A 26,327-nucleotide genomic window follows, 5' to 3' on the forward strand; every position below is an offset into this window, starting at 1 on the left:
ATTATGTTCCAGTATTGCAAGGAAGACCTAAAAGGTATAGAAGCGTAATGCCAGAGTATCTATAATGTTAATTTTTTCTTAATCAAGTAATTAATACCCAATCAGAACTATATTTAAACATTTTAAGCTAGTTTTCTTAGACATTGAAGATTTTGCTGTTTTGTGGTAATAAATAATGTTATGATCATACAATTTTAAGATGACAGAAAAATCATAAAATGTATAGTGACCGTACTGATTCATATCAGTCTTTAAAGGTGTAATTCCAGATATGCAAAAAACAAAGAGAAGGTAACTTTAGCATGTAATAAGCATGTTTGCCGCTTTACTTCCAGTTATCTGCACAAAAGTGAAAACACATACTGTAACTTTCAAAAAGACAGTGAAAATAACACATAGCCACCCTTCCCTCTGACAAGGGTGGGAAGCACAGCACATTTTAACTTTATCACTCAGCGCTACATGGTATTGGACTGGTACATCAAGGTTTGTTAGGTTTTGTTTTCAGCAACATTAACATAATATGACATTAACATATAAAAATATTTCTGGTGTTTTGATTTGCTGTTCAGCCACAATCCATTCCCAATAGTGCAGCTTGGGGCACTAGCTGGGATTCAATATACAAATAAAAGTGGCTGACACAGAGTTCTGATGTCACCAGATGCTTAAGATCTCATTCATTAATACTGTGACTCCAGACAAATATTTACATGCCTGCATGCGTTAAACCAGAAAGACGTCTTTCTGACCAACAGGGTGACAAAACATATTTTCTAAAATTTTCATTTTCCTAAACTCTAGTGTACTACTGCATACATAATACCTTCCTTGTGTGTTTTATGTTTATATACTGTACATATGACCAACAGTTTGAATAAGAAGCAAGATTATTATCTTTAATTCTATATACCACTACCAGTTTGGAATGAAAACATGTTACAGTTATATATTTTTTTTATTTTTAAGAAAAAAAAAAACCTTCAGTGAAAGCTTTTGGCTTATATTCAATGCTTCTTTTCAGATATGCAAAATGTTATTTCATTGGGTTGTTGTCAACATCCATTTGTTGGTCTTTTGGAAAGTATGTGAAAAAAAATTCTTCAGGAGAAAACCCACAATTAGAGAGTTTGAAATTGAATGTAACAGAAAATCACTTGCATTTTTTTTTTTTTTTCAAGAATCCTCTATGCCCCCTACAAGTTCGTTCCAAGTGTTCTTGCTGGTTTCTGGAGGACATAATTCTGTAAGTCTGGGTAACCACTGCTACAAGAGTCTCTTGATGTGCTCAGATACAGAATTTTCAGAAGAGGAAAATGGTTCATTCCATTAGAAAAAAACAAAGCTAGGTCTTATTCAGACCTGCCTTTAACTCTGTATACAATTGTCCAGCAGCAAGTTGCAGTAATTAACAGTAAGAACTTTGATACTTGTACATTTACAAACATTCTCAGGTGTCTGGTATGAACCACAGGTGAAAATCAGTGGAGGAAACTTTTTTTTTTTGTAGAATACTTAAACTTTTAAAGAACATTAATACACAAAATTCAGGAAGTTCCCTTAAAAGGACTTTATTTTTTTCTGAACTTTCCCATGACGAATGTCTGACTGCAAAGTTCTTTTCTACAACATGGATTTCTTCAACAGGAAAGATTCAGTACATGACAGTAGTTTTCAAATACAGTCTTCCATCTAGAAATGAACAGTAAAAAATTAATTAATGGCATGGCATTTGGGGTACAAATGTGCATGTAAAAATGATGTAACTTGATATAAAATTTGTAGTTTTTATTAGATCTTTACTTGGTTAGGAAGTAACATTTTTCACCTCTTCTCAAAGTTAATTTCATAATTACACTGAGTTTATGCAACTGAAAAGAATACAGCATTTCTACTTCTCATAAATATATATTTGCTATTTTGATATCAGTTCCAGAGCACTCAGAAAATAGCTAAGAGTATGTGTGTGTATTTTACTGATATGCAAAGTTAGTTGATTTCTATTGAATAACAATTACTTCCTTCAAGCTTGCAGAACCAAATTTTCTCTGAATGCACTCAGGTGTATCTCCATCAGGAAAGACTGAACTCCCATCTTACTCTTTAGCAGTGTTGTTAAATATACCATGTAATGTAACTATTGTGCACATTCGTTGCTATTTATATGAAAGCCACCTAGGTTATTTCATCACTGTCAATGAACTATAGCCTTTACCCCTTGAAGTGAGATTCATCCAACAATTAAATATTAAAATGTAAACACTGTATATTACTCAACTTTTACTAATGAGCAAACACACAGTTGTGTGAAAAAGAAAAGGAAATCAAATCTTGGAGACATCGAATAAATCCATTTGAATGAAGCACTAATAAGAAATAGGAAATTAAAAATCCAAACCAAAAATAAAACAATATCAAACATAAGCATATTTCTCAAATATTTAATACCCTCTAAACTGTCCACTTCCTGGTGTGGCCTAAACTTTGTATATATTTGTCTAATATATGTCTGAAATTCAAATTTTAATACGTACAGTACAAAGGAGAACAATCAGAAAAGGAAAGTATTCCGAGCTTTGAAAAGTACATATTGCCATGTAAATGTTTGCAAAATGTCTGGTAACTGGAAGAATTAAAATATAAGAAAACATAAATAACCTATAGTACATTCAGGAAATAAAAAAGATAGTCTAAATATTTATGGACCTCACCTTCAACTTTTATACAACTACTTTTATACAATCTATAGTGGATATAGTAAGTTGCAAGGAACTTAATATCAGCAATGTTAAATCAGGTTGTACTTCATAGAAACATTGGTAAACCCAAATTATATATTCCTCTCATTTTTTTCTATTTTTTATAATCCTTCCTTTTTAAAAAATGTTTTTAATTCTTGTGGGTAAATATTAGGTGCATATATTATATTTATGGGGTACATTACATATTTAGATACAGGCATACATGCATAATAATCACATCTGGGTAAATGGGGTGTCTATCACCTCAAATATTCATCCTCTATGTTATAAACAATCCACTCTCAGTTATTTTAAAATGTACAAATTACTATTAACTATAGTCTCTTTGTTGTGCTATCAACTGTTAGATTGTTATTCATTCATCCTATTTTTTTGAACCCATTAACCATCCCCACTCCCTCCCCATTCTCCCCACTAACCTTCCCAGTCTCTGGCAACCATCATTCTACACTCTATCTCCACAAATTTAATAGTTTTAATTTTTAGCTCCCACAAATAAAGTGAGAACATACAAAGTTTGCCTTTCTGTGCTTGGCTTATTTCACTTAGCATAATGACCTCCAGTTCCATCCATGCTGCTGTAAATGACAGGATCTCATTTTTTTATGGCTGAATAGTACTCCATTGTGTATGTGTACACCATTTCCTTTATTCATTCATCTGCTGATGGACAATTAGGTTGCTTCCAAATCTTGGCTATTGTGAATAATGCTGCAATAAACATCTTAATAAACCTTTGTAGGGTTGAAATACTACCTCCAAGATGTCATGAAACTCTGTTTTGCTCATTGAGTATACAGAGTCCTCCCTTTTGCACAGAGTATAGAGTAGTCCTCCCTTATCTGCGGGGGATATGTCCAGACTGCCAGTGGAGGCCTGAAATCATGGATAGTACCAAACCCTATGTTATGTACACTATGTTTTTTTGTATACATACATACCTATGATAAAACTTAATTTATAACTTAGGCACAATAAGAGATTAACAATTACAGATAATAACGATGCAATTATAGATACATGGATAATAATAGAACAATTATAGCAATATACTGTAATATAAGTTATGTAAATGTAGCCTTTCTGTCTCTCAAAATACTGTAACATTTTCAAACTGTTGTTGACAATGGGTAACTGGGACTATGGGAAGATAAACTATAGATAAGGAGGGACTACTGTAAGTTTAGTAAATATGTGTTAAATGAATGCATTAATCAGATATAGGTCTTTAAAAAGATATAGATTTCATATGGTTTATACAAAGTAGATATTGAATTATATATATGGTTATATATTATTATATGTAATTATATATAATATTATAAATATAAATATAAAAACATATTATATAATGAACATCTCAAATCCACAATTTTCCCTCCCAGAGGCAGGGATGTCCATGAGATTAGCCTCAGACTGGCTAAATGCTAATAAGTTGTGTCAAATATCAGTTGCCTCTCTTAAAATTAATCTAGTTCAACTTTAAGAATAATAATAATGATTACTTGAAAGTCGCTAAATAGCCTTAGCTTTTCAGGACTGGGAGTGGTGGCTCACACCTGTAATGCCAGCACTTTGGGAGGCTGAGTGGGGAGGACTGCCTGAGCCCAGGAGTTCGAGACCAGCCTGGGCAACACGGTGAGACCCCCCATCTCTATTAAAAAATAATAGTTACTAAATGAACAAATAAAAAAGAAATGCCCTTAGCTTTTCAGTTCAGCAATCATATACTAGGATTTTTCTTAATAGTTGAAACATACAATAATCACAATAAAGGTCTGCTCCCTCAAAATAGCATACATGTTTGGATATAAAATATAACCTAAGATTAACCAATGAAAACATGTATTTAATCCTACTGAACTCTAATTCTGAGCAACGATGTAAAGACATGCACAAACTGTGTCTAATTCTCTCTGTAGATATGTGTAGATACGCAGTCTAAAAGGATTTTACCTCTTTGGCCCCTAACTGTCGTTTCTGATTGATACTAAATATTACTGCAGTTCAGCAGTAGACATTTTGGTATTAAATAAAGATTGGAACCTCCTAAATCAGGTATTAATCAAATACTAGTATCAAGGCCATATAATTTAGGTAAAAATTTATTTCTAATTAAGGATATGGCAGTACCGTGTTGATATATTGTGAAACATTTATTGTTTTTGTATGGAATATGGCCTGATTTCTTCTGTTTGCTTAGCTTAATTGGGCTCACCTGTGGGACCAAACTATGTTTTTCTCACTTACATTATATGAGTAATATATAATTATTTGTGGTTTCAGCATAGCAGGAGTTTCGATTACTCATTTAGTAAACGAACCTAATAATATTATAAAAATAAACAGAACAAAAATTTCTGTCTTTCGTATATTTACTACTACCTGGCTAAAAATTGGACTGTTCTAAAGACAATTTTGATTCAAATGATTTCTACTACATAAAGCAACATTGATTTGTTTAAAAATCTACTAACAGAGAATAGAGAAGTATCCAAAAAGATAGAGTGTTGATACTTTTGCCAAAGCTTTCTAATTCTTAATCCCTTAATTTATTTATCCCTACTTAGCTCTCTTTTCAATTGTCTCATTATTTCTAGCATGTATTCAATTATATTGAGATTATCATTCCCATTCTTATTTTTTAAAAAATACACAATATTTCCTAGGATTAAACAGAGGGAACTGAGACCTTGTCAACTTCCCCAGAATTCAAATTTCATTAACCTAAGTCCTTCATAAACTTTATAAAAAGTAATAATTTGCTCAAAAGTAACATTTCATAAAAAGTAATAATTTGCTCAAAAGTAACATTTCAGTACTCACTGTGGAACTCTTAAGTCTCTGTGCAATGAAGAAAAGCAACTAAAGTATTAAATACAGTTTTCTAATCTTCTGAGATCTACAGTATATTAAGTAGAAAGAATCTAGGAGCAAAAAAATGGATTTATACAAATAATCCATTAAGTATGAATAATTGTTTAAAAGACCCATATTTACATTAACCAGCCAAATTATTCTCCATGGTCTACAAAGTGGTACCTAAGTTGGTGCTGCTTTTCCTCTTCAATCTTATCTTTTACTTCTCTCCCCTACGTTTAGTGGCCTGTCTATTCTACAGCACACCAAACTCTATATTGTGTTGTAATATTCAGGCCTGTTCTTCCTTCAAGAAGCCTAGAATACAAGTATGCCCTCTCTCCCTACTTCCCCTTCTGCTGCCTCCTATTGAACTTCTCTACAAAGAGCTCCACTAAGTACTCCTCAATACTATCACCCTAAGAATTACTACTCTATAGCGCTTATCTCACTTTGAAGTCATATAAAGTGAGCCTCCCCCACGATAAGCCCCGTGGAAGAGGCAGCTGCCTCTTTCTGCCAGTGTTAGAATGAGAAGCCTTCAGCATGATGTTTGCATTAAAAGTTTTAGTGTGGCCTCAAATATTAAACTTTTGAAGAAAGAAATTCATTAATATGCCTATGTAACAAAAATTATTAGCATGTTAGAAATTTTAAAGTTTATCTAAAACTAAATATTTTAAATAAAACTCTCTTAGATTTGTAAAATATATCAGTAATAAGTATTTCATAAGCATCTTTACCATGGGTACCTATATAAAACACATTTATAAAAATTACATATATTATGTGCTCAGTATCTGATCTGCTGTAATTCTACTTTTAATAAATATGTCTCCTATTAAATTTTTGGCTAATTTTCCTAACAGATGGACAAATGTATCAAGCATTAAAGATGTCAGCTATAAAATAGACCCCACCTGTCACATTCAGGTAGTTCTCTATGATTAAATAATTATTAGACATCAGAGATCCTCTACTTCAGAATCCACCGGAGGCAGAAATGCACCAGGCACAGACAGACCCTTGAGGACTATCTTTCTTTCATTTACAGACCCTTATTTTAAAAGCAGTTCTATCATATAATTTTGTCATATTTATTAAAACATACTTGTAGATCATTAAAAGTCTGTAGGAACAAAATTTTAAACAAATGTTATAATGTTCCAGAGAAGTTATATTGGCCCTGTAGCACACAGTAAACAGCTGCATGTGGACATACCCAGGGAACTAACAACAGGCTTCTGAATTACGGGGCTGTGGTTCTAACTCAGCCTTCTGTTAACAAACCACCTGAATGAAAGGCGGATGGCAAATGTGCTAGGAAGGATATATGGTCCTATAATTCAAACTGTGCCGTGTCTTTATGTTATATAATAATGGTCCCAGTATTCTCTCCTTTCCTGACTTCAAACAGCAAGAAAAGTCATGGGCCATGGAGAAGACTTTGCAAAAATGAGCAGCAAAAGAGAGGTTATTGGAATCCCTGGAGCGTGTCCATGGCTGAGACCTCATTATTCGGAAGTGTGCTGTTTACATCTGGAAACTCAGAGGGCTGATTCATACATTTTATTTTAAAGGTTACTCATTGGACATCATACTTACCCTCTAACTAGATAATCTCAATCCTGCCCACCATTTTCTACATTGTCTTTAGTTCTTTCTCTATGTGTTTGACACGGAAAAAATATATTTCCTGTTTGTTCCTCATGCTGAGCCAAGTTTACCAATCAATTATTCCTCGATATCTCAAATGGATGAAAGCTTTACATTAAGATTAAGTAAACTGGCAATAATGATTCATATCAAGAAAGCTAATATTTTCTGAGCACCTGTGATGTTAAAGGTGCTATATCGATTTTAAGTCTAAACTTCCCACCAACCCAAGAAAATAATGCCTCTTACAAATAAGGCTATGAAGGCATAGAGAGTTTAAGTATCTTGCACATTTTCACAGAGCCAGCAAATGGAAGTGCAGTGATTTGACATTTCTGTGAATTCAAATTTCATGTCCATTCCACTCTATCACTTTCCTCTAATAAGCAACTGGACTGTCCCTGGAAAAAATATGATGTCTTTGACACACAGAATTATAGGACTGACTCCTAAACACCTAGTACCATTTGTCTCGCTGCCTTGTGGATCTGCTCTTTGCCTTCCTCCCAGGAGCAGGGCTTCTTTTTAGTCTGCAAAGCCTCAATCAGTCAACGTGAAATCAGAACTAGAATTCTTACGGCGTAGTTTCAAAGAAAATACCTTCCTTTAACACAATGATTATTTGCTTTTGCATGGGAGGTTGATATGACAGAAAAATCATCAAGCTAAACTTTGTGCATGGGAGTACTTAATTAAAAAGTCTGTTCTAATTAAAAGCATTTGGGAGTAGGGGTTGAGCGAAACTATTTAAATTACAAATTCCTAATAGTTTCAAAGTTCATTGTGATTTGATGCTTACAGCTATAATTTGGTGTATAAGAAAGTATCTCGTGTCTAAGAAAGCATTTGGTATATAAGAAGGATCACTGAATAGTTTATTGTGGGTGTGAATTTTTGTATGCTGTTTGTTACTATGGAGATTTAGATCTACAGAAAATAAATTGAAGAAAAACTTGTAAATTATTTGTAAAAATGGATCTCAGATTTTAATACTACAGTTGCAACCATGAAATCAGACCCAGTAAGTATATAGATTTTACATATTTTATTCACTGTGTCTGAGGAGAGAGACAGGAGAATTCTATCTCAAAATTTCTAGTTTTGTACTCATGGACTAAGTTTAATGTTTGGTTTAATATTTTTTAATGTATATTATATGAAGTTATTGCTAACATCTAATACACATGGACAGATGCGAAATTTAGCTTTTATTCCATATATAAAAACTAGAGTATTGAATAGATTGATCATTTATTTAAAAACTAATGAAGTTTGTTTAATACCAATCATATGGCCGGGCGCAGTGGCTCACGCCTGTAATCCCCAGCACTTTGGGAGGCTGAGGCAGCCGGATCACGAGGTCAGGAAATTGAGACCATCCTGCCATCATGGCGAAACCCTGAATCTACTAAAAATACAAAAAAATTAGCTGGGTGTGGTGGCACGTGCCTGTAGTCCCAGCTACTTGGGAGGCTGAGGAAGGAGAATTGCTTGAACCCAGGAAGCGGAAATTGCAGTGAGCCAAGATTGCGCCACCACACTCCAGCCTGGAGAAAAAAAAAAAACCCACTCACATTATGTGACAAGATTTTATATAAGAAGATGACATATAAATTAATACAATTTCAAATTGACACCAAAAAATCCAATTTGTTCACTGTGAAAATCATGTAAAATCCTTAACAATGGAGTATGCTTGTGGAAGGTATCACACAATATGCAAATAGATTTCTATTCCAGTTTTGGGAAGAACTCCCTCACAAACATTCACAAGGATCTTTTACACATCTTTTGCACGAAGGACTTTAATAAATTGCGTTTTCTGTTAGGAAGTAGCTTTATTAAACAGGTCATCTATTTGTTCAAAACTTATATCCAGGCACCTGTAATCTAGGGATATTTGCTGCTTTCACAAAACAGTTGTACATGCAGATGCCTCACTCTTCCAGAGCGGAGGAAAATATTAACACAGCAGAGGGCAAACATATCACATCACATGTCCAGAAAGTTTAATATTTACTTAAAGAATCTGAGGTTAATACAAAATATAGTAGCCGTGAGTGTCTCTCAACATAATGTCTTCATCATGTGAAGTAAAGGAAACCAAAACAAGCGATGAAAACAAATGTTAATGATTCATGTGATATTTGATAAGACAACGAAAGGAAGTCAAAATAAAAGCAAACAAACAGGAACAGATGGGAAGGATCTTTGTCAAGTCATAACCCCTCTTCTAAAACCCCCAAAGGAAGAAGCTAATTAAAGAAAATATTGTTTCTTGCTTTTTTTATAATTTTATATTTAGAGTAAGAACATTCTGCTACTGCTAAAGCAAAAAAGCAGAGACACAAAGTCTACATTAAACATGAGAAATATTTTAGCGAGACTAATGTTCTGCACAGGCCCATTTATAAGAGGATACTGAATAATTACCAGTTCTTCTCATGAAATGCAGATAATAACAGTGCAAGTGATTTCCAGACGTTTGAAGACTAATATATTCAAAGCTGTGTTTAAATATAATTAAAAAGTAAAAACTGAAAAAGTAGTAACAGATTCTGTGGGTTTTTTTTTTTTTTTTCAAGGTTGTAACTGGGGAACCTGAGGCCTGCAGAGTTGGGTCAAGGTGAGAAAGGACTAGACATCATATTAGACCTCACATCGTTTTTATATGCTTTTTCCATTAGCACTGGGTGCTGTTCTAGACAATAAGCAAAGACTGTGTGCAGGAAAGTACAACAAATGGGTACTTTGTCTGTACACTCCAAATACACCACAATAAGAAGTAGGTAATGAAGTGGCTGGGCATGGTGGCTCATGCCTGTAGTCCCAGCACTTTGGGAGGCCGAGGCAGGCGGATGGCCCGAGGTCAGGAGTTTGAGACCAGCAAAACCCTGTCCCTACTAAAAATACAAAAATTAGCGGGGCGTGGTGGCACATGCCTGTGATCCCAGCTACTCGGGAGGCTGAGGCAGGAGAACTGCTTGAACCTGGGAGGCGGAAATTGCAGTGAGCTGAGATCGAGCCACTGCACTCCAGCCTGGGCAGCAGAGTGAGACTCTGTCTCAAAAAAGAAAAAAAAAAAGAAAGAAAAGAAACAGGTAATGAATTACATAAGAGGCCAACATGGCCTTGCTTATTTGAAATCAGGGTAGATAATGTGCCTTATTAAAAAAGGCTGGTATGCTCATGTTCTCACTCATAAGTGGGAGTCGAACAATGAGAACACATGGACAGAGTGAAGGGAACATCACACACTGGGGCCTGTCAGGGGGTGGGGGCTAGGGGAGGGAGAGCATTAGGACAAATATCTAATGCATGCAGGGCTTAAAACCTAGATGATGGGTTGATGGGTGCAGCAAACCACCATGGCATATGTATACCTATGTAACAAACCGGCATGTTCTGCACATGTATCCCAGAACTTATAGTAAAATAATTTATTGCATCATTAAAAATTTTTAAAAAAGGCTGGTATAAAGTTCTTGATTGTGGCTAATAATTAGACCAAAAAATTGTAATCACAAACCGCTTTTATATATTTTTTCAGTTCTCTTCAAATAAGAAAGTACATAAGAGAACACAGGTTAGTTGAAAACATGTTCTAATGAGAACACATGGACACAGGAAGGGGAACATCACACACCGGGGCCTGTTGTGGGATGGAGGGACAGGGAGGGATAGCATGTGGAGATATACCTAATGTTAAATGATGAGTTACTGGGTTCGGCACACCAACATGACACATGCATACATATGTAACTAACATGCACGTTGTGAACAGGTACCCTAAAACTTAAAGTATAAAAAAATAAAATAAAATAAAACATGTTCTGAGAACAAGAGATCATCTAAAGCTATAAAACACAGTTTGTTAAGGTACAGGCTTACCTCCTTTTATTTTGCTTCATTTTATTGTAGGACACAGATACTGTTTTTTTTTGTTTTTTTTGTTTCTTTACAAGTTGAAAGTTTGTGGCAACTCCACACTGGGGAAATGCTCACTTAATGTTACTGCGTCACATTTTGGTAGTTCTCCCAATATTTTCAACTTTTTCATTACGATTATATCTGTTATGGTGATCTGTGATCAATGATCTTTGATATTACTGTTGTAACTGTTTTGGGGGTTCCACGAACTATGCCCATATAAGACAATGAACTTAATAAATGTTGTGTGTGTTCTGACTGTTCCACCAACAATTGATTACCCCATCTCTCTCCCATTCCTTGGGGTTCCCTATTCCCTGAATCACAACAATATTGAAATTAGGTCAATTAATAATCTTACCATAGTCTCAAATGAAAGGAAGACTTCCATGTCTCTCACTCTAAATCAAATGCTAGAAATGATTCAGCTTGGTGAAGAAAGCACGTCAAAGTCCTAGACAGACCAAAAGCTAGGCCTCTTGCACAGTCTGCCAAACTGTGAATGCAAAGCAAAAGTTCTTGAAGGAAATTAAAAGCTACTCTAGTGGATGCACAAATAACAAAAAGCAAAGCAGCCTTAGTGCTGATATGGAGAAAATTTGAGGGTTCTGAATAAAAGATGAAACCAACCACATTTCCCTAAGCCAAAACCTCATCCAGAGGAAAGCCCTAACTTCATTCTGTTCTAAGAAAGTTAAGAGAGAGGGTATTAATGATATTCTAGTCTGTACTCAAGGATCTGCCCCAACTGGGGTCGAAATCTGCATCCTGTGATTCTGTGAACTCAAATCTGTTCAAGAACTGAATGTTCTCCAAACTGTATTACCATAACAAGAACCAAGCAAAATTAACAAAAAATTAGCATGATGATGATGATAATCATCATCATCGTCAACTATCTATTGTTTGTCTATGCAACAAAGAACAGGTAATTATATGATTAACGTTAAGAAAGCCCTTCGACAAAGTGTTTTAGTCACGAATGAGTGGCCTAAACTCACGTACACACAGTTGGGATCCCATGTATTGCATTGCTAAAACCTAAATGTTGTTCCTGTCCTATGCACGTGGCATAGGACCCAGACTATCATCTCTCCCAAGTTGTCTTCTTACACTGACAAGTATAATGCTTCACTATCCTACAGAAATTGCTGAAAGTCTGGCTATAAATCTCCTTAAGAGCAGATAAAATACAGTATTTGTGTATTTCTAGCATCTTGAGCATTGCCTGGTACATGGAAAGGGCTCAATAAAAATATATGGAAGGAACTATCAAAATTAATGTCACAAAATGAGGAGAAGATGGACGTTATGTGGCTCTAGATGTTATGCCCTGGGAAGAACACAGCCCCACTGGGATAGTATATTGGCTTAGCATACCTGACCTGAGCCTAAATATGAGGAAACATTAGATGCAAAATGAGAAACATTCTATTAAGAAAAGGACTGTATTTTTCAAAAATGTCAATTTTATAAATTATTTTTAAAAGACGAAGAAAATGCTCAAGATTAAAGAGACTAAAGAGAAATGACAACTAAATATAGCACGTGACCCTAATTTAGATTCAGTAATGAAGGGAAACAAATGCTATAAAGGACATTATTGGGTCAAATGACAAAATTGGAATTTGGATGTCAGATCAGATAAAAGTATTGTCAATGAAATATTTACTGAGCTGATAAATATACTGTGTTTGTGTACAAGAGAACATCTTTATTGTTAATAAATACTCTTTGAAATAAATATGGATTAGATGATAGGTAAAGGCCCATAATGTGTGCATCTTACTTTCAAATGCTTCAGAAAATATTATATAGACAGAGAAAATGCTAAAACACATGGAGGCAAAATATTAAAAATTGATGAATCTTGGTAAAGAATACATGACAGTTTTTACACTGTTCCTGGACTTCTCTGTAAGTTTAAATTGTTTTGTTGTTTTTTTATATATATATATATTTTTTTTCTTAGACAGGGTTTCACTTCGTCGTCCAGGCTGGAGTGCAATGGCACTATCTCATCTCACTGCAACCTCTGCCTCCTGGGCTCCAGTGATCTTCCTGTAGGCCTCCCAAGTAGCTGGGACTACAGGCATGTGCCACCATGCCTGGCTCATTTTTGTATTTTTAGTAAAGACAGGGTTTCACCATGTTGCCCAGGCTGGTCTCAAACTCCTGGACTCATGCGACCTGCCTGCCTCTGCTTCCCAAACTGCTGGGATTGCAGACATAAGCCATTGCACCTAGCTTAAATTCTTTTTTCAAACACAAATTAAAAAAAAAATGTCAGCTATATCAGATATTTCAATGTCAGCTATATCAGATATTTATTAATAACTAGTGAAAGATTTACCCTTTCCACTATCCACATATACTGTTTCACTGGTCATACGGACAGTGTTCTATGGTAAGTATTTTTCCTGCTTAGCAATGAGGTTTTTGAGAAGTTTATTCAAGTATTAGGAAACAAATGATTCATGATTTTCTTAACAGAGTTCTCCAGAAATATCAGGTTTGAAACTTACTGGACAGAGGGTGCGGACTTTAGCTAGATTCTAGTCTATCGGTCTATCATGTTTTAATGGCAAATTTACAATTGTAAAGCTTATGAAGTCTGCTTAACTATTACCTGTTACTGAGTTAGGACTGCATATGCAATGTGCATTTGTTAGTATAAGAAATTACTGTTCTGTTTGACTCTATTTGAAATAAATATTATCTTTTAAAAGCTTATCAAAAACAAAAACAAAAACAAAAAGCAGAGCGCAGGCCCTCTTTAAAGTTTTGCTTTGCTTTTGTAAATAAAGAAAAAAATTTATATTGCTGGAGAAATGCTTTGGTAAAGTATTTTTGTGTGTGTCTTCTAATTAAATATTCATTAGTAAGAAGCAAGAAGCCATCAGAGTGGTTAATGTACCAGCAAGTGAGAATGGGGTACTTTGCACTTAGGTTACCTTGTCCTGATTGGAAGGTGAGACCTCTGGATTTCATCAAAGTGAAAGACAAAGAAATCTCTTATTACTTTCTCCATTCTTCTATTCCTTTCTGAGGGAAAGAAGACTAAGAAACAAGGGTGGAAGGAAATAATCATATAAGTGCAAATCTGATCCTAAGTGATGAATGGACATATTATCTAATACACTTAATTAAAACAGAGCATAGAAGAAAAATGATTTCTTGTTTGATCAAATAAGATGCTACAGAGAAGGAAAACAGGGATATTTTGATTCATTTCAAGCCTTTATATCTTTTCAGAACTGCAAGAAACAGACAAAATCCTGTGAATAAATTGAGTTTTCAGAATAAATTTATATGTTATCTCTAAGAAAAAAACCAGAGGTGGCAATTAGAAGGGCAGCTCTTGTCAAAGCCTAGTTATTTTCTTCTAAGTTTGGAAGGAAAAAAAAAATCATCATCTGGCTTTTAAAAGTTCAGCATTTTCTACTTTTTTTCTATTTTCTCCAGCATGACTAATTTGTTACTTTTAATAAACATTGTACTTGTTTAGGGAGGTAATTGTGGGTGAATAAAATTCTACATCTTTAAAGCCTTATTTAATATATTTACAAAAAGCTGAACTGAGATTCTGGCTTAGTGTTCAACTTGACAAATGACAGGCAAAGTTCAATGAAAGAGCGCTCAAAACTTTTCAGTAAATATGAGAGTTTCCTAGCTAAAGAAGTGACACTTTCATGGGGAAATAACTTTTCTTTATATCTTATCTAATGAAATCATCAACTGATGTTTAGACAGTATATGGGTGAGAACAATAACATCCTATACAAGAACTTTTAAGTAAGGTGGCCGGCCCTCTGTGCACTAAACTTTAACACAGAAGAGATAAGTTCAAAGATATGCAACGTTATATTAAAAAGAATGACTAGCAAACAGGCAAGAAAGCACATTGACAGAAATATCATAACTAAAGGAAGAATATGAGAATCAATAGAATGTTTGCCCTGAAATGAAGCCTGGAGAAAGCAGCTAATCAAGCAAATTTAACCAGACAGGGATAATGTGACTTTCAAAGACAAACATGGACATCTGCTCTGTCTTTAGATATATTCCTGAATCCATTAAATAGTAGGAACATATCACACTCCTTGTTCTGATTCCATTCTCACTAGGGAACTGGACAGTTTTATTTTCTGAAGAGCCTTCTGTGGTAGGCATCCTCTAAGATGATCAGCAATGCCCCCTGCCTCCTACAATTACAGCCATACATGATACCTTCTCCTTAAGTGTGGGTTGTACCTAGGGACTTGCTTCTAATGAGGAGACTATGGTAATAATGATGGGATGTCACTTTCAAGATTAGGTTCTAAAAAGACTGTAACTCGCAAGTTGCAGGCACACCCTTCTTCTCCAGATCTATTCACCTGCTTGATCTGATGAAGCAGGCTGCCATGTATTGAGCTGCCCTGTGGAGAGAACCATGTGGCAAGGAACTGATGGTGGCCTCTGGCCAATGGCCAGCAAGGAACCCAGGCCCTCGGTCTAGCACCCTTGAGGACAGGAGGCATGGCAACAGCCACATTAGTCAGCTTGGAAGTGGAGTGTCCCTCAGTGGAGTCTAGAGATGACTGTAGGCCTGCCAACACCTTCCTGTAGCCTGGGGTACCCAAAGCAGAAGGCCCAGCTAAGCTAGTCCCTGATTCCTCACACATAGAAACTGTGAGGTAGCAAATATTCTTTTAAGCCATGAAGTTTTGAGGTAATTTGTTGTGACACTAATAGTCATTCCGTGATAGAAAAGATGTGCTGGTCAATGTCACAGGTAAATATTTTAGTTCTTGTGAGTTTCAGTGTGTTAGTACCTCTGTTTGCTTTCTTCTGAAATACAGAGAAGATTGCTAACATAACTCCAGATCATGTGAACTCACCAAACCAAATGCTACCTTTGATTTCTCCTAGGAGCCTGCCTGCCTTTCAGAGGAACAAGGCTAACTTGAATGTTTCCCAGAACATTTATTGTTCTTAATGTGCAAAAATCAAAACAAACATCCAATTTGCTATTGAAAAGATAAATTATTCTAAATCACAAACTATTTATTTTCACACTTTTAAAAGACTTGTTTTGTCATAAACACACAAACACACACATATATCATATATCTATCTATCTCTATATATGGAGTCCATATAGATAGATAAATATAGATAGATATATCCATATCTACCTATATGTGTACATATATATATCTTCTTTAGTAGGTGGAAATAATTTGCTTGTATTACCCTAGGGTGCTTTGATTGTACTGGGAATAAAAACAGATTTTCCTTAAAGAGCAATATTATTTCATGATATCTGGTGGCCTTCTCAGGAATAAAAACAATAACTCGAAATAGTTTAATTCTCAGATCAAAAAATCTCAGAATAATAATGACCATATCAGGTAACTAGATGGACTGCGACAGAACTTATCCAGGCAATTGTATAGCTCCCTACTGCTGAAGTTGTTACAGTTTAATGAACTGACAAAAAGCAAAAGAGGAAAACCACATTCTAGATCTGTCCCTTAAAAGCATCTAAAAAGATACCAGATTGAATGAAACAAGGCAACATATTTAATGTTCCTGAGAACTTTTGATTCAGTGATTGTAATTGGCTGAGATCTATTTTGGTTAAATCTGGTATCTTACCATTTTTAAAACTATTGTTTATCATACTGCATATTTTCTAAGGAAACAGACCTCATCCTTTGCAAATTGCTCAGGAAAAGATCAACAAACTGATCACAAACAATAACAAATGTAAGACACTAAGTGCTTTCTAAAATGGAAAGCAGTAACAACAAAAAAAGGCAAAATGCCCTATTACAAAAAACTGTAATGCTAATAGATAATTTTGCAGTTTACAAATTGTCTCTATCTCTAGAAACAAAGAATTTCAGGAAACATCTGAGCACTATGGACTTATACTTTACATCTTTTGAAAGTTCCGGTTTGTTCTCAACATATATTAAATTTCACAAGATTGCCAAACTTCTTTAATTTCAAAAAATAAACACAAAAACTCTACAACTAAACATGTAAAGTATATTATAATAAATGTGCATATATTTAGAGAGAAGATAAATGCTGATATATGTATATTTCATGCCCATTGTGAAATTCTGCCCTGGGTCATGGTAACATAGGCCACTATTTCCATTAAAATTAATAGCTTGTGGCTGTGGTTACTGTCAGTATTGCCTTATTTTCCCATCACTAGTGATTGTGACATGAATCAAATTAACTTATGTCACCATGTAGATCATTATAACCTGAATTAAGGTTAGATTTTGAGAAGCATTATGAATTTAAGGAATTCATCTAGGCTTAGTTCTAAACCACTTTATAATAAAAATCTTTATTTTCCCACCATAGGGACTCTATACTACTCTTTTAGGGCTAATTCACAGTTGCACTTGGACGATAGCAAACTATTCAACCCAAAATGCTGATTTTATCTTAAAATCCATGGTCCTCTACATTGATTTCAACTGGACAGACTTCAATTTCATTTCTTCTCAGGAAAACCTACTTGCATGGCTCTAAGAATATTAACTTCTATGTCTTGGATAATAAACATTAGCTATTTCCCCATCAGGTTTTGGTAGCATCGTGGTGCCTGTATAAAGAGTTCAAAACTGTAGAGCCAACTGTAACAGCTCTATTTCTTTACAAGTTCAGTGCTCAGATAAAAATTCTAAACGTTGCAGCCCTAAACACACACTTGATGACTCTATTACCAAATGCATTTTATATAAGAGATCATGATGTTCCTAAAGCTTAAAATATAGTGTGAGAATAGTATTATTTTGGTATAACCTACACTTTCTTGTGATAATTCGGGACACTATTACATGAGCACGTTTTTCTTTATTTACCAAGACTAAAGAATAATTTTTACTTTCCCTTCGTCAAAATAAGAATGCATTATACTGTTCAAATGACTGCAAAAAATATCTATGCATCAGAGGGAAAAGCTTACAATGAGAGTAAATTATTGTTGCTTTTTTGTTTATGACTCTATTCAATGTAAGTTTGATTACTTGAAAGGACTGGTATCCAACATATTGCCATATGAAACAATATCATGAAAAATACATGTCTCTTAATGCAAGAGTTGAATTGACAGTTTGTCATAGATAAAATCTGCAGCATCAACAAAGATGAAAATAACTAAGTCAAAACATGAATTATCTAACATAACGCTACGTATTTTTATCATTCACTATTCTAATTTCATGTACATAATCTAACACTGTAAATTTCTTGGTCCCAGTTTTATTACACTCACTTTCCTGGACAAAATTCAAATCCATCCTTTCTAACTCCCATGAAAAAAAAAGCTGCATTATGTTTTATCCATTTCTAAAAATTATTAGGTCATTCATTTCATACAAGGATAATGTAACATGTTACAAAATGTTTTAACTCTTAGCTATTTGAACATACTTTGCTTCTAAATGTTGCCTTCATTGCTCTTATTACTGTCTTTTCTTTGTGGAAGGATGAAGTGGGGAGTGGCTTGACTCACTTCTCAGAGTAATAAAATCAAGATTATGCAAAGAGATTCTATATTTTCAATATAAGAGATTTTTGTCAGCTTCAATTATGTCCAAAGTTGTGTCTCTCATCTGGACTTCACATTTCAATGCCTGCTTCATATCTCCTGAGGTTCTCACTCTACAACTCTATCTAAATGGCACATTGTCACATCACACCCCATATTAGTAAGCCAAACTCATCATCATCTACATTAGCCTGGATCTCTTTCCCAGATTATTAACTTCAAACACAGCCATTTGGCTTTTGCATTTTCTTAGTACTACAATTTGACTTACCCCTTATATTTCTTACGCTATTCCTTATGAATACCAAAAGATGAACCCTCATTACCTCTTTCCTGAATGAATTACATTTTTTATTTCTTTATTCTCACCTATATGAATACCTTTTATGTAATGTGTATATTATTTAGAATTTACTATAGTGATTTCAGAATTTTAAAAAAAACAGGAGAGGCCAGATTTTAACTTTAATAAAGATTATTTGTGAATCTGTCCAATTCCATACTGAGAAACAATCATATTTATTTATTTCCTGTTTGTAAAAATTTTGCAAAATATGTTAATAATATGGCTTCTCAAAAGTTCTAGACTCACATATCTTGACTTAAATAAATCTTCATCAATCAGCCAGTTGGAATGTACTCTGACAGTTGCCTGTACTCTGAAAGCAATTTATATACATTTCAGAAGTACTGGGTTAAAGTGGGTATGTTATTAAATGAGAATTCTAGACCTTTCACATCTCTTAGGGAAAAAAATATCAAAATTTCTAAAGTTTTAGATTTTACCTATTAAATCAATTTTAGGCTTAGATGCATGCTTCCAATATTGTGTGAGATCTTATAACCAACAAAGCTAAAAATGAGTTCTACTAGAAAAATTTGAAACTATGACTACCTAAATATTGTATAGAGTATATTGGCTTTTAAATATTTAGACACACATATACATGATATAGTTATATTTTGATTCATTAAAATTGTTTCTGTTTCATATAATAAAATCTAATGCATAAGTATTTCATACCTTTATATAAATAAAACCTGACCTAAAATTCCTACCACACTGAACAACATCTTGATATCTACAGCTATATTAAAAAGAATTAATTAAATGTATTTTATTAGAATTATTTGTTTCTATATATCCCACTAGATTATAAGTGAATTAGAAAGGATATGTCTTTTGTTTTGTTTTTGTTTTTGTTTTTTTTGGCCCTGCACTTAAGTGTATAAGCATTTGTTAAAGTGAATTGGCTGCTACAGATAGATTCAACAAGAGTTACGGACAACAGTTGGCCAAAGTTCGTTCCATGAAATATTATTACTTTTAATTCACTAAAAGGTTTTATGTCAGATACTTTTAGGAAATGCTAGTTCAATAAGTCAAATTTGCTTAACTTTTAATGCAGTACTTTAATGCAGGATCTTGGTATCTTTAAAATACTAAACACGGACTTTGAAAATTCAAGAGGATATGTATTAAAAACAAAGAGCTATTTTAAAATTTCGTCCTCTTAAACTGTTCATAAAGTTATTCTCAGAGTAGTATATTGATAGCAGTCTGGAAGCCATACTGAAAGAATGTGTTCATCCATATTTTTTCCATTCTATACTGTGGTGAAGATTTTTAACAGTTGTAGTGTTTCAGGAAGAGAGAAAATGGATGAAAATTATTTGAGTGAAAGAGATGAGAAGAGCAATTCTGAGGTTTCATTATAACTTAAATTCATGATTTTGAAACATCCAGAACTTTTTTTGTGGGATATCTTTATATTTTGTATTTATTAGCTAAACCATATGAAAGTATAGACCTTCAGATAGTGGTATACAAAGGGAGATGAGAAAAGCTAAGTAGAGAAGAAATTAAAACTGAAATTAAGCCCAAAGAAGAAAGAATCTAGTGTTTTATATTTCTATTTTTCACATTGCTAACTCATTTTATTCAGAAATCATAAATCCTGCCAATACTGAAAAACAAGATTTATTATTTTCAAGTCTCTCATAAATCTAAAGTATCATTAGTCACCTAATATTGCTAAAATTATACATATATTTTTTCATGTTGAAGCACTGAAAGTGTTAAAATATAAAAGTCTGCAGATTTGTAATGCACCATAAAATTTCACCTTTTTGTTGACTGTGCATTTTTACCATTAGGAAAATCATTGGAAAGGTTTTTGCATTTTTTGTGTTTTATAAAATAACATGCAAAGGAACCACTAGGCTATGAGAATTCACAGCCCTTCTATGTGCATTGTTGGGCTTAAATAAATGTCTATGTTCTAATTTTCTCACAAAGAAAAGAATCATACATAAAAACACTGTTCAAACCAAGGCAACCAAGAACTGCATTTCAGATCCAAGTAGGCAATTACCTACCAAACTAAATATTTACACATTAGTTTAGAAAATCAGTTATTATATGGCTTACCAGAAACAGAAAACAAAAATCTAGTTATACTGAAAAAACTTAAGTATAAAACATTCTAGAAAATTCACCACATCTTTTTCTGTGTTGATTTATAACCACTCAAGCATTAATTTCATAACATTTTCACTCTGTAGATAAATATTATCAGTATTTTTGGAATTAGTCAGTTGAGACTCTTGTGGTGAATGTGAAATTACGAGATGAGGAAATGTAGAAACTAAGCTAAATACTATTCCCAGCTCTTGATCAAAATGAGATTTGTTCTATTGTTTAACACGACAGCTCATATTCTTCAGTGTATTTACACGTTTTCTGGATGGATGATTGGGTGGTGTTGATGCACCATCCTGTGCCCTTGATTTGGGCTTGACAAGGTTGTCTTGTTGGGAGCCAGTGAAGAGGATTCTGTCTAGTTTGAAATCAAACCAGTGAAAGCATTAGGGCTACTTGCCTTCATCTGTTATATCAGTGGGTGTAAAAAGGAGCAATAAGTCACTGGTTGAATTTGGCCTGTATTTTAAAATCTCATTACAAGACTACAATAAAATACCTATGAATAATGAAACAATGTGGAGAAAAAGCTTATTCCAGTCCCATTTGACTCCACTGCTGGTAACCCTTGGAAAGTAAGTGCAAATATGTTGTAAACCTCAATGGGGTCTCCTCCAGCAAAGATATGAAGAAGTACAAGAAATGTATTCCAAAGGATAAACAGTAAACATGTGACTTTATTCCATTAACACATTTTTCTCTTATCTATTACATTTACTTCACTATTTTCTGTAATTGAGACCTTGACACATTAACCAGGCTAGGTCCTGAACTCTTAGGGAAATACAAGCCTATTAGCTATTATATTATATAATTAATCAACCCTTTAAATTAAGGCATCTTCTGCAATTTCTTTAAATGTTCTTCCTTCAGATCGTTTAAGAAGAATAATTAGAATCTACATAATAAAAATATTGGGCATTTTTACCCTTTGCAATATTTATACCACTTAAGTGCCTAACACAATGAGGTTAATCCGAATGGCATAAATGTAAAAGAAGATATAGGAAGATGGCCCTCAAAATATTATCTCAAAAGTAAGTCTGAATTCAAAGCAGTTAGGAGAAGTCATTGCATTCATTCAAAAGAGCTTTGGGAGCTTTTTCCTTTATTTATGACTGAACTGCTATTTTCAAATTTGTTTATGCTGTGTTACAATTGTTTTTTATTCAGAGGTTTTAAAAAATCTCTCTTACTATTATCAGAGAACATAAATAAGCCCACATCTTATTCAGGCTTCTACAGTGCTTTTAAGAATCTGCAACTTTGCATATAAATATGTATTTGGAGTTCCTTTAGAGAACAAATATGGTACTACTGGGCTTATGGTCTCACTGGGGTTGGCTGGCACTCATTACTATCTATTGGGTTTAGAAGAGGAAAGTGCTTTCCATTCTTGCTATCTTACATCAAATCCTTTCTCATTAGTGAAATTTCTTTCCAAATCACTATCCTTTAACTATGAATAAGGCTCAGGTTGTGAAATTGTATATAACTTCTCTGGAGAAATTTGGTAAGGACAGTCAAAAGACAATGATACTTTGGAACAAGAGAGGCCTAAAACTATATTAGCCAGTATAAACCACTAAGAAAATAAAGACATCAAAATTATTAATATAATATTGTTTTACCATAGAAATCAAATAATTAGTTCTTAATTCTGTTAAGATGACTTCATAAGCCTTATGAACTAAATGTAAATGTAAAACCAGTGTATGAAATCAAAGTTAAACATAGCACACCTGAATATGTATGGAAATAATTTATGGTCTGAAATCTCCCCATCCAGCACTCTTTCTCCCAGGGAGAAATAAATAAAGAATGAGAGTCAGATCCAATAATTTGTAGCCATCATTCATCGTTTTATAGGTGTAATTAGTAAGCTTAAGTGGAACTATGTTTGGAGATTTACTATCTCTCGAGTGTGATTATATATGAATTAGAAGAGTCTGCAGTTACTCCACACTATATGAAAATACAAATCATATTAGGAGAAATTTGCCAAATATAATAGAAAAATTAAGACATTCTAACACTTCCATCTTAAATTTAAGCCAACAATAACTAGTTGATTTTTTTTCTGAAAGAGATAAATAATTATATGTAATATGTAGCTGCAAATAAAACTTTGTGCTATATTGTTTTAATTGATGTAACCATTGAAATTCACACCGTGTCATGAATTTTTTAAATGCTCTGGAAAATCTGGTGAATATTTATTTCATTTTCCAGCTCAATCATGCCTCAAAGAATAGCTATGTATCACATACAGAAAAAAAAATCATTGACCTAGGAGAATGCAAGATATGTTTAATTTTTACCAAAAATAAATACAATTTCAACTACTATTACATTAAATTTGTGCATAATTGTAAAAATAGCAAAGTCTTTTCAACACTTGGCCTCTACTAGTCACTGTTCTAACTTCTTTACGTGTATTAATTCGTTTAATCTTCATAACAATTCCAGGAATAAAATGTTATTATCATCTTTGTTTTACAGATTAAGAACCCAAAACATCAAACACTGTAATTTACACACTTAGTATTATATAGTTAACAGCAGCATGGGAATTTGAACCTAGAAATTCTAGATCTAGAATCTATCTATCTATACACACACACACACACACACACATAAACCATGAATACATATGTGTGTGTGTGCATGTGTTTGTGTGTCTATACTCGGTGAACAAAGTAGATGTCTTTGCCATTTTGACAGAATAAAAATATCAGTGTTAGAACAGGACTTAGCAGTTAAAGTGAGTTACCAAGGTCACAACATTAATGAATGATAGTATTGACACTAGACTATTACTCTCAGTTCAGCACTGCTCTCTTAGCACTAAACTGTATTAATGTTAATTTTAATCTTTTAAAACCAGTTATTTAAATACATTATCGATATTAGTAAAATAAAATCTGTATTGGCATTTATTGTGTAACTGATTTATTAATTATCCCTGTAAACTAGTGAATTTATTTTAGAGAAAACTAAACTTTGTTTTATTTTAGAGAAAACGTCTTGAGAAAAATGCAAGCTAATGAAAATGCCTTTTTACTAAAGATGAATCCTACAGGAAACTCAAAGTCAATTTAAATGATTTTATCACATTACTAAACTTTACATAGAAAGACTATATATTTGCATTTTGAATCTTAATCCTCATAAATTTATGCCACCCTCATTATCTACTTTAACATTTAGTCACTCATAGCCACTTCATAAATTCTCATGACATGAAAAGATTGCTGTCATGTAGGAAGCAAGGGTGTATGGATACAAAGGAACTCAAAGATTCTGGGTTCACAGTTTGAGTCCAAGTGACTCAGTTTCCTCAAATATAAAATGGGTTTACTGTGAAGATCAATAAAAATAATGCCTGTAAAAAAAGTTGTGTAAACCTTAAATTGCTTTGGAAGTATTAGATGACGTTCTTTTTTGGTAATATCCTGAAACACTGCTGTGTCAAAAACAATCCCATTAAGAGATCACCAATATCCTTTCCCTTACGTCTTTTTAACTTCCAGGCTCTCTCCTTCCATTCCTCCTCAGTTCCCTTGAATGTATACTATTTGGCACTTGATGAGATTTTGGATTTCATCCCTTCCGAGGCACATCTCTTGGTTTTCATTATGATCTCTTAGTTTGTGAGAGGAGAAACTCCTGCTGCAATTCTTTAGCAGACAGATTTAGAATAAAGTTAGAACTGTGTAGTTTCTGCCAGGAAACACTGTCAATCTAGCAGTTGTTAATAATAACAAATAGATTTTTACAGACTAATTTCTTTTAACCAGCTAAAATATTTTCAACCAATGAACCATTTCCCAAACAATTAAACATTCTGATTTTTCTCATATGGATGAGAAAAATACCCATACTCTCTAATTGCCCAGTATTTCAGCCATAAAAATAACACTGTCATTAAAAAAAAATGAGCTGGTCTTTATAAATCTTATTTTTAAAACTAAATCGCTGTATGCATTTGCCATATGATTTGCCATCTTTGAGAAAGAGAAATTGAACTTTATTTTAAAGTGTTGCTGTTGTTAAAATGATACTGAATGCAAAATAATATGTTTGTTTTTCAGCTGTTGTAAGACTAAAGAGATTTTTTGAATACTTCAATTATAAAAACATTTAAAACATACAAACTTGTGCAATTTTTATTTTAATGAAGATGAGAGTTCATTAAAGAAGATAAATATTTCATTAGATCTTAAATAAAACAAAGAGATTTTTTGGCTTCTCTCAGCACAAAATTCCTTTGAAAGATTAATTAATACATGCAAATTATGCAAATTAGACCCATGCAAATATTTTATGAAGACAATTAAGGGAGCCATTAATTACTGCTTTTTTTGCTTCAGTGAAATTCATTCATTTAATTTTAATTTCACTTTAACTGTTTTGATGTATAATCTTGCAGCTAAGAACTTTATCTTTCTTGGCGGGTCACTTAAACTTATAAATTTCATCAAGTGAGCACACAGAAATCTGTAAAGATATTCTCAAGACTATGTTTAGTATCAAGAGAAATTTCTGACAGAATGCACTCCCAGAAACAGGGAAACTGGAAGGGAATGTGAGCTCATTCTTGGACAAGGTTCAACTACTGGAAAAGCAATTAATTTGCTTTGGCTGTGCTAATATAGGGGAATTAGAAAGTGTGACACAAGACAAATAGAAATAATTAGTTCTCCAAAATGATGTTCTCATTAATATGGTTCGAACAGTAGAAATAAAAAAACATTATTGTGGCATGTCTGCATTCTGTCCCTAACCATGGGAGGTGGAATAATGCACTATAAGCGTTTTTATATTTATAGTTTAAATGATTATGTTTTTTTCTAAAGAAGAATTTATATCAAAGAGTTTATATGCCTAGAATGTCTAAATATATACATGCTATCAAAATTAATAACACATTTTCCATAACCATGCATTGGTATACCAATTTTTTATTTTGCTCATACAAATCTGTATTGTAACAAACAGACTTAAAATGGGGGTTCTTTTTCTGTTACTTAAATATTTTCAGATCACTTTTATGACTCTTGAAGTATAACATTTC

At 33.4% G+C, this 26,327-nt stretch overlaps 1 protein-coding gene across 4 annotated transcripts in view; it reads right to left on the reverse strand.

Moving 5' to 3' along the window:
- Positions 1-1,106: 1,106 nt before the first annotated feature.
- DACH1 (dachshund family transcription factor 1) overlaps positions 1,107-26,327 on the reverse strand; it is a 424,843-nt gene continuing 399,622 nt past the window's right edge. For 2 of the 4 annotated variants that reach the window (XM_009248687.4, XM_054529097.2), the window contains one exon: positions 1,107-1,692. In XM_009248687.4, the coding sequence (XP_009246962.4) occupies positions 1,655-1,692 (38 nt within the window). In that variant the 3' untranslated portion in view covers positions 1,107-1,654. Of the gene's footprint in view, positions 1,693-23,361; positions 24,931-26,327 lie in introns of those variants that run through there. The other 2 variants (XM_054529096.2, XM_054529098.2) reach the window with 2 other exon arrangements.

Source organism: Pongo abelii, chromosome 14 (genome assembly GCF_028885655.2).
Source record: "Pongo abelii isolate AG06213 chromosome 14, NHGRI_mPonAbe1-v2.0_pri, whole genome shotgun sequence".
Lineage (NCBI taxonomy): Eukaryota > Metazoa > Chordata > Mammalia > Primates > Hominidae > Pongo > Pongo abelii.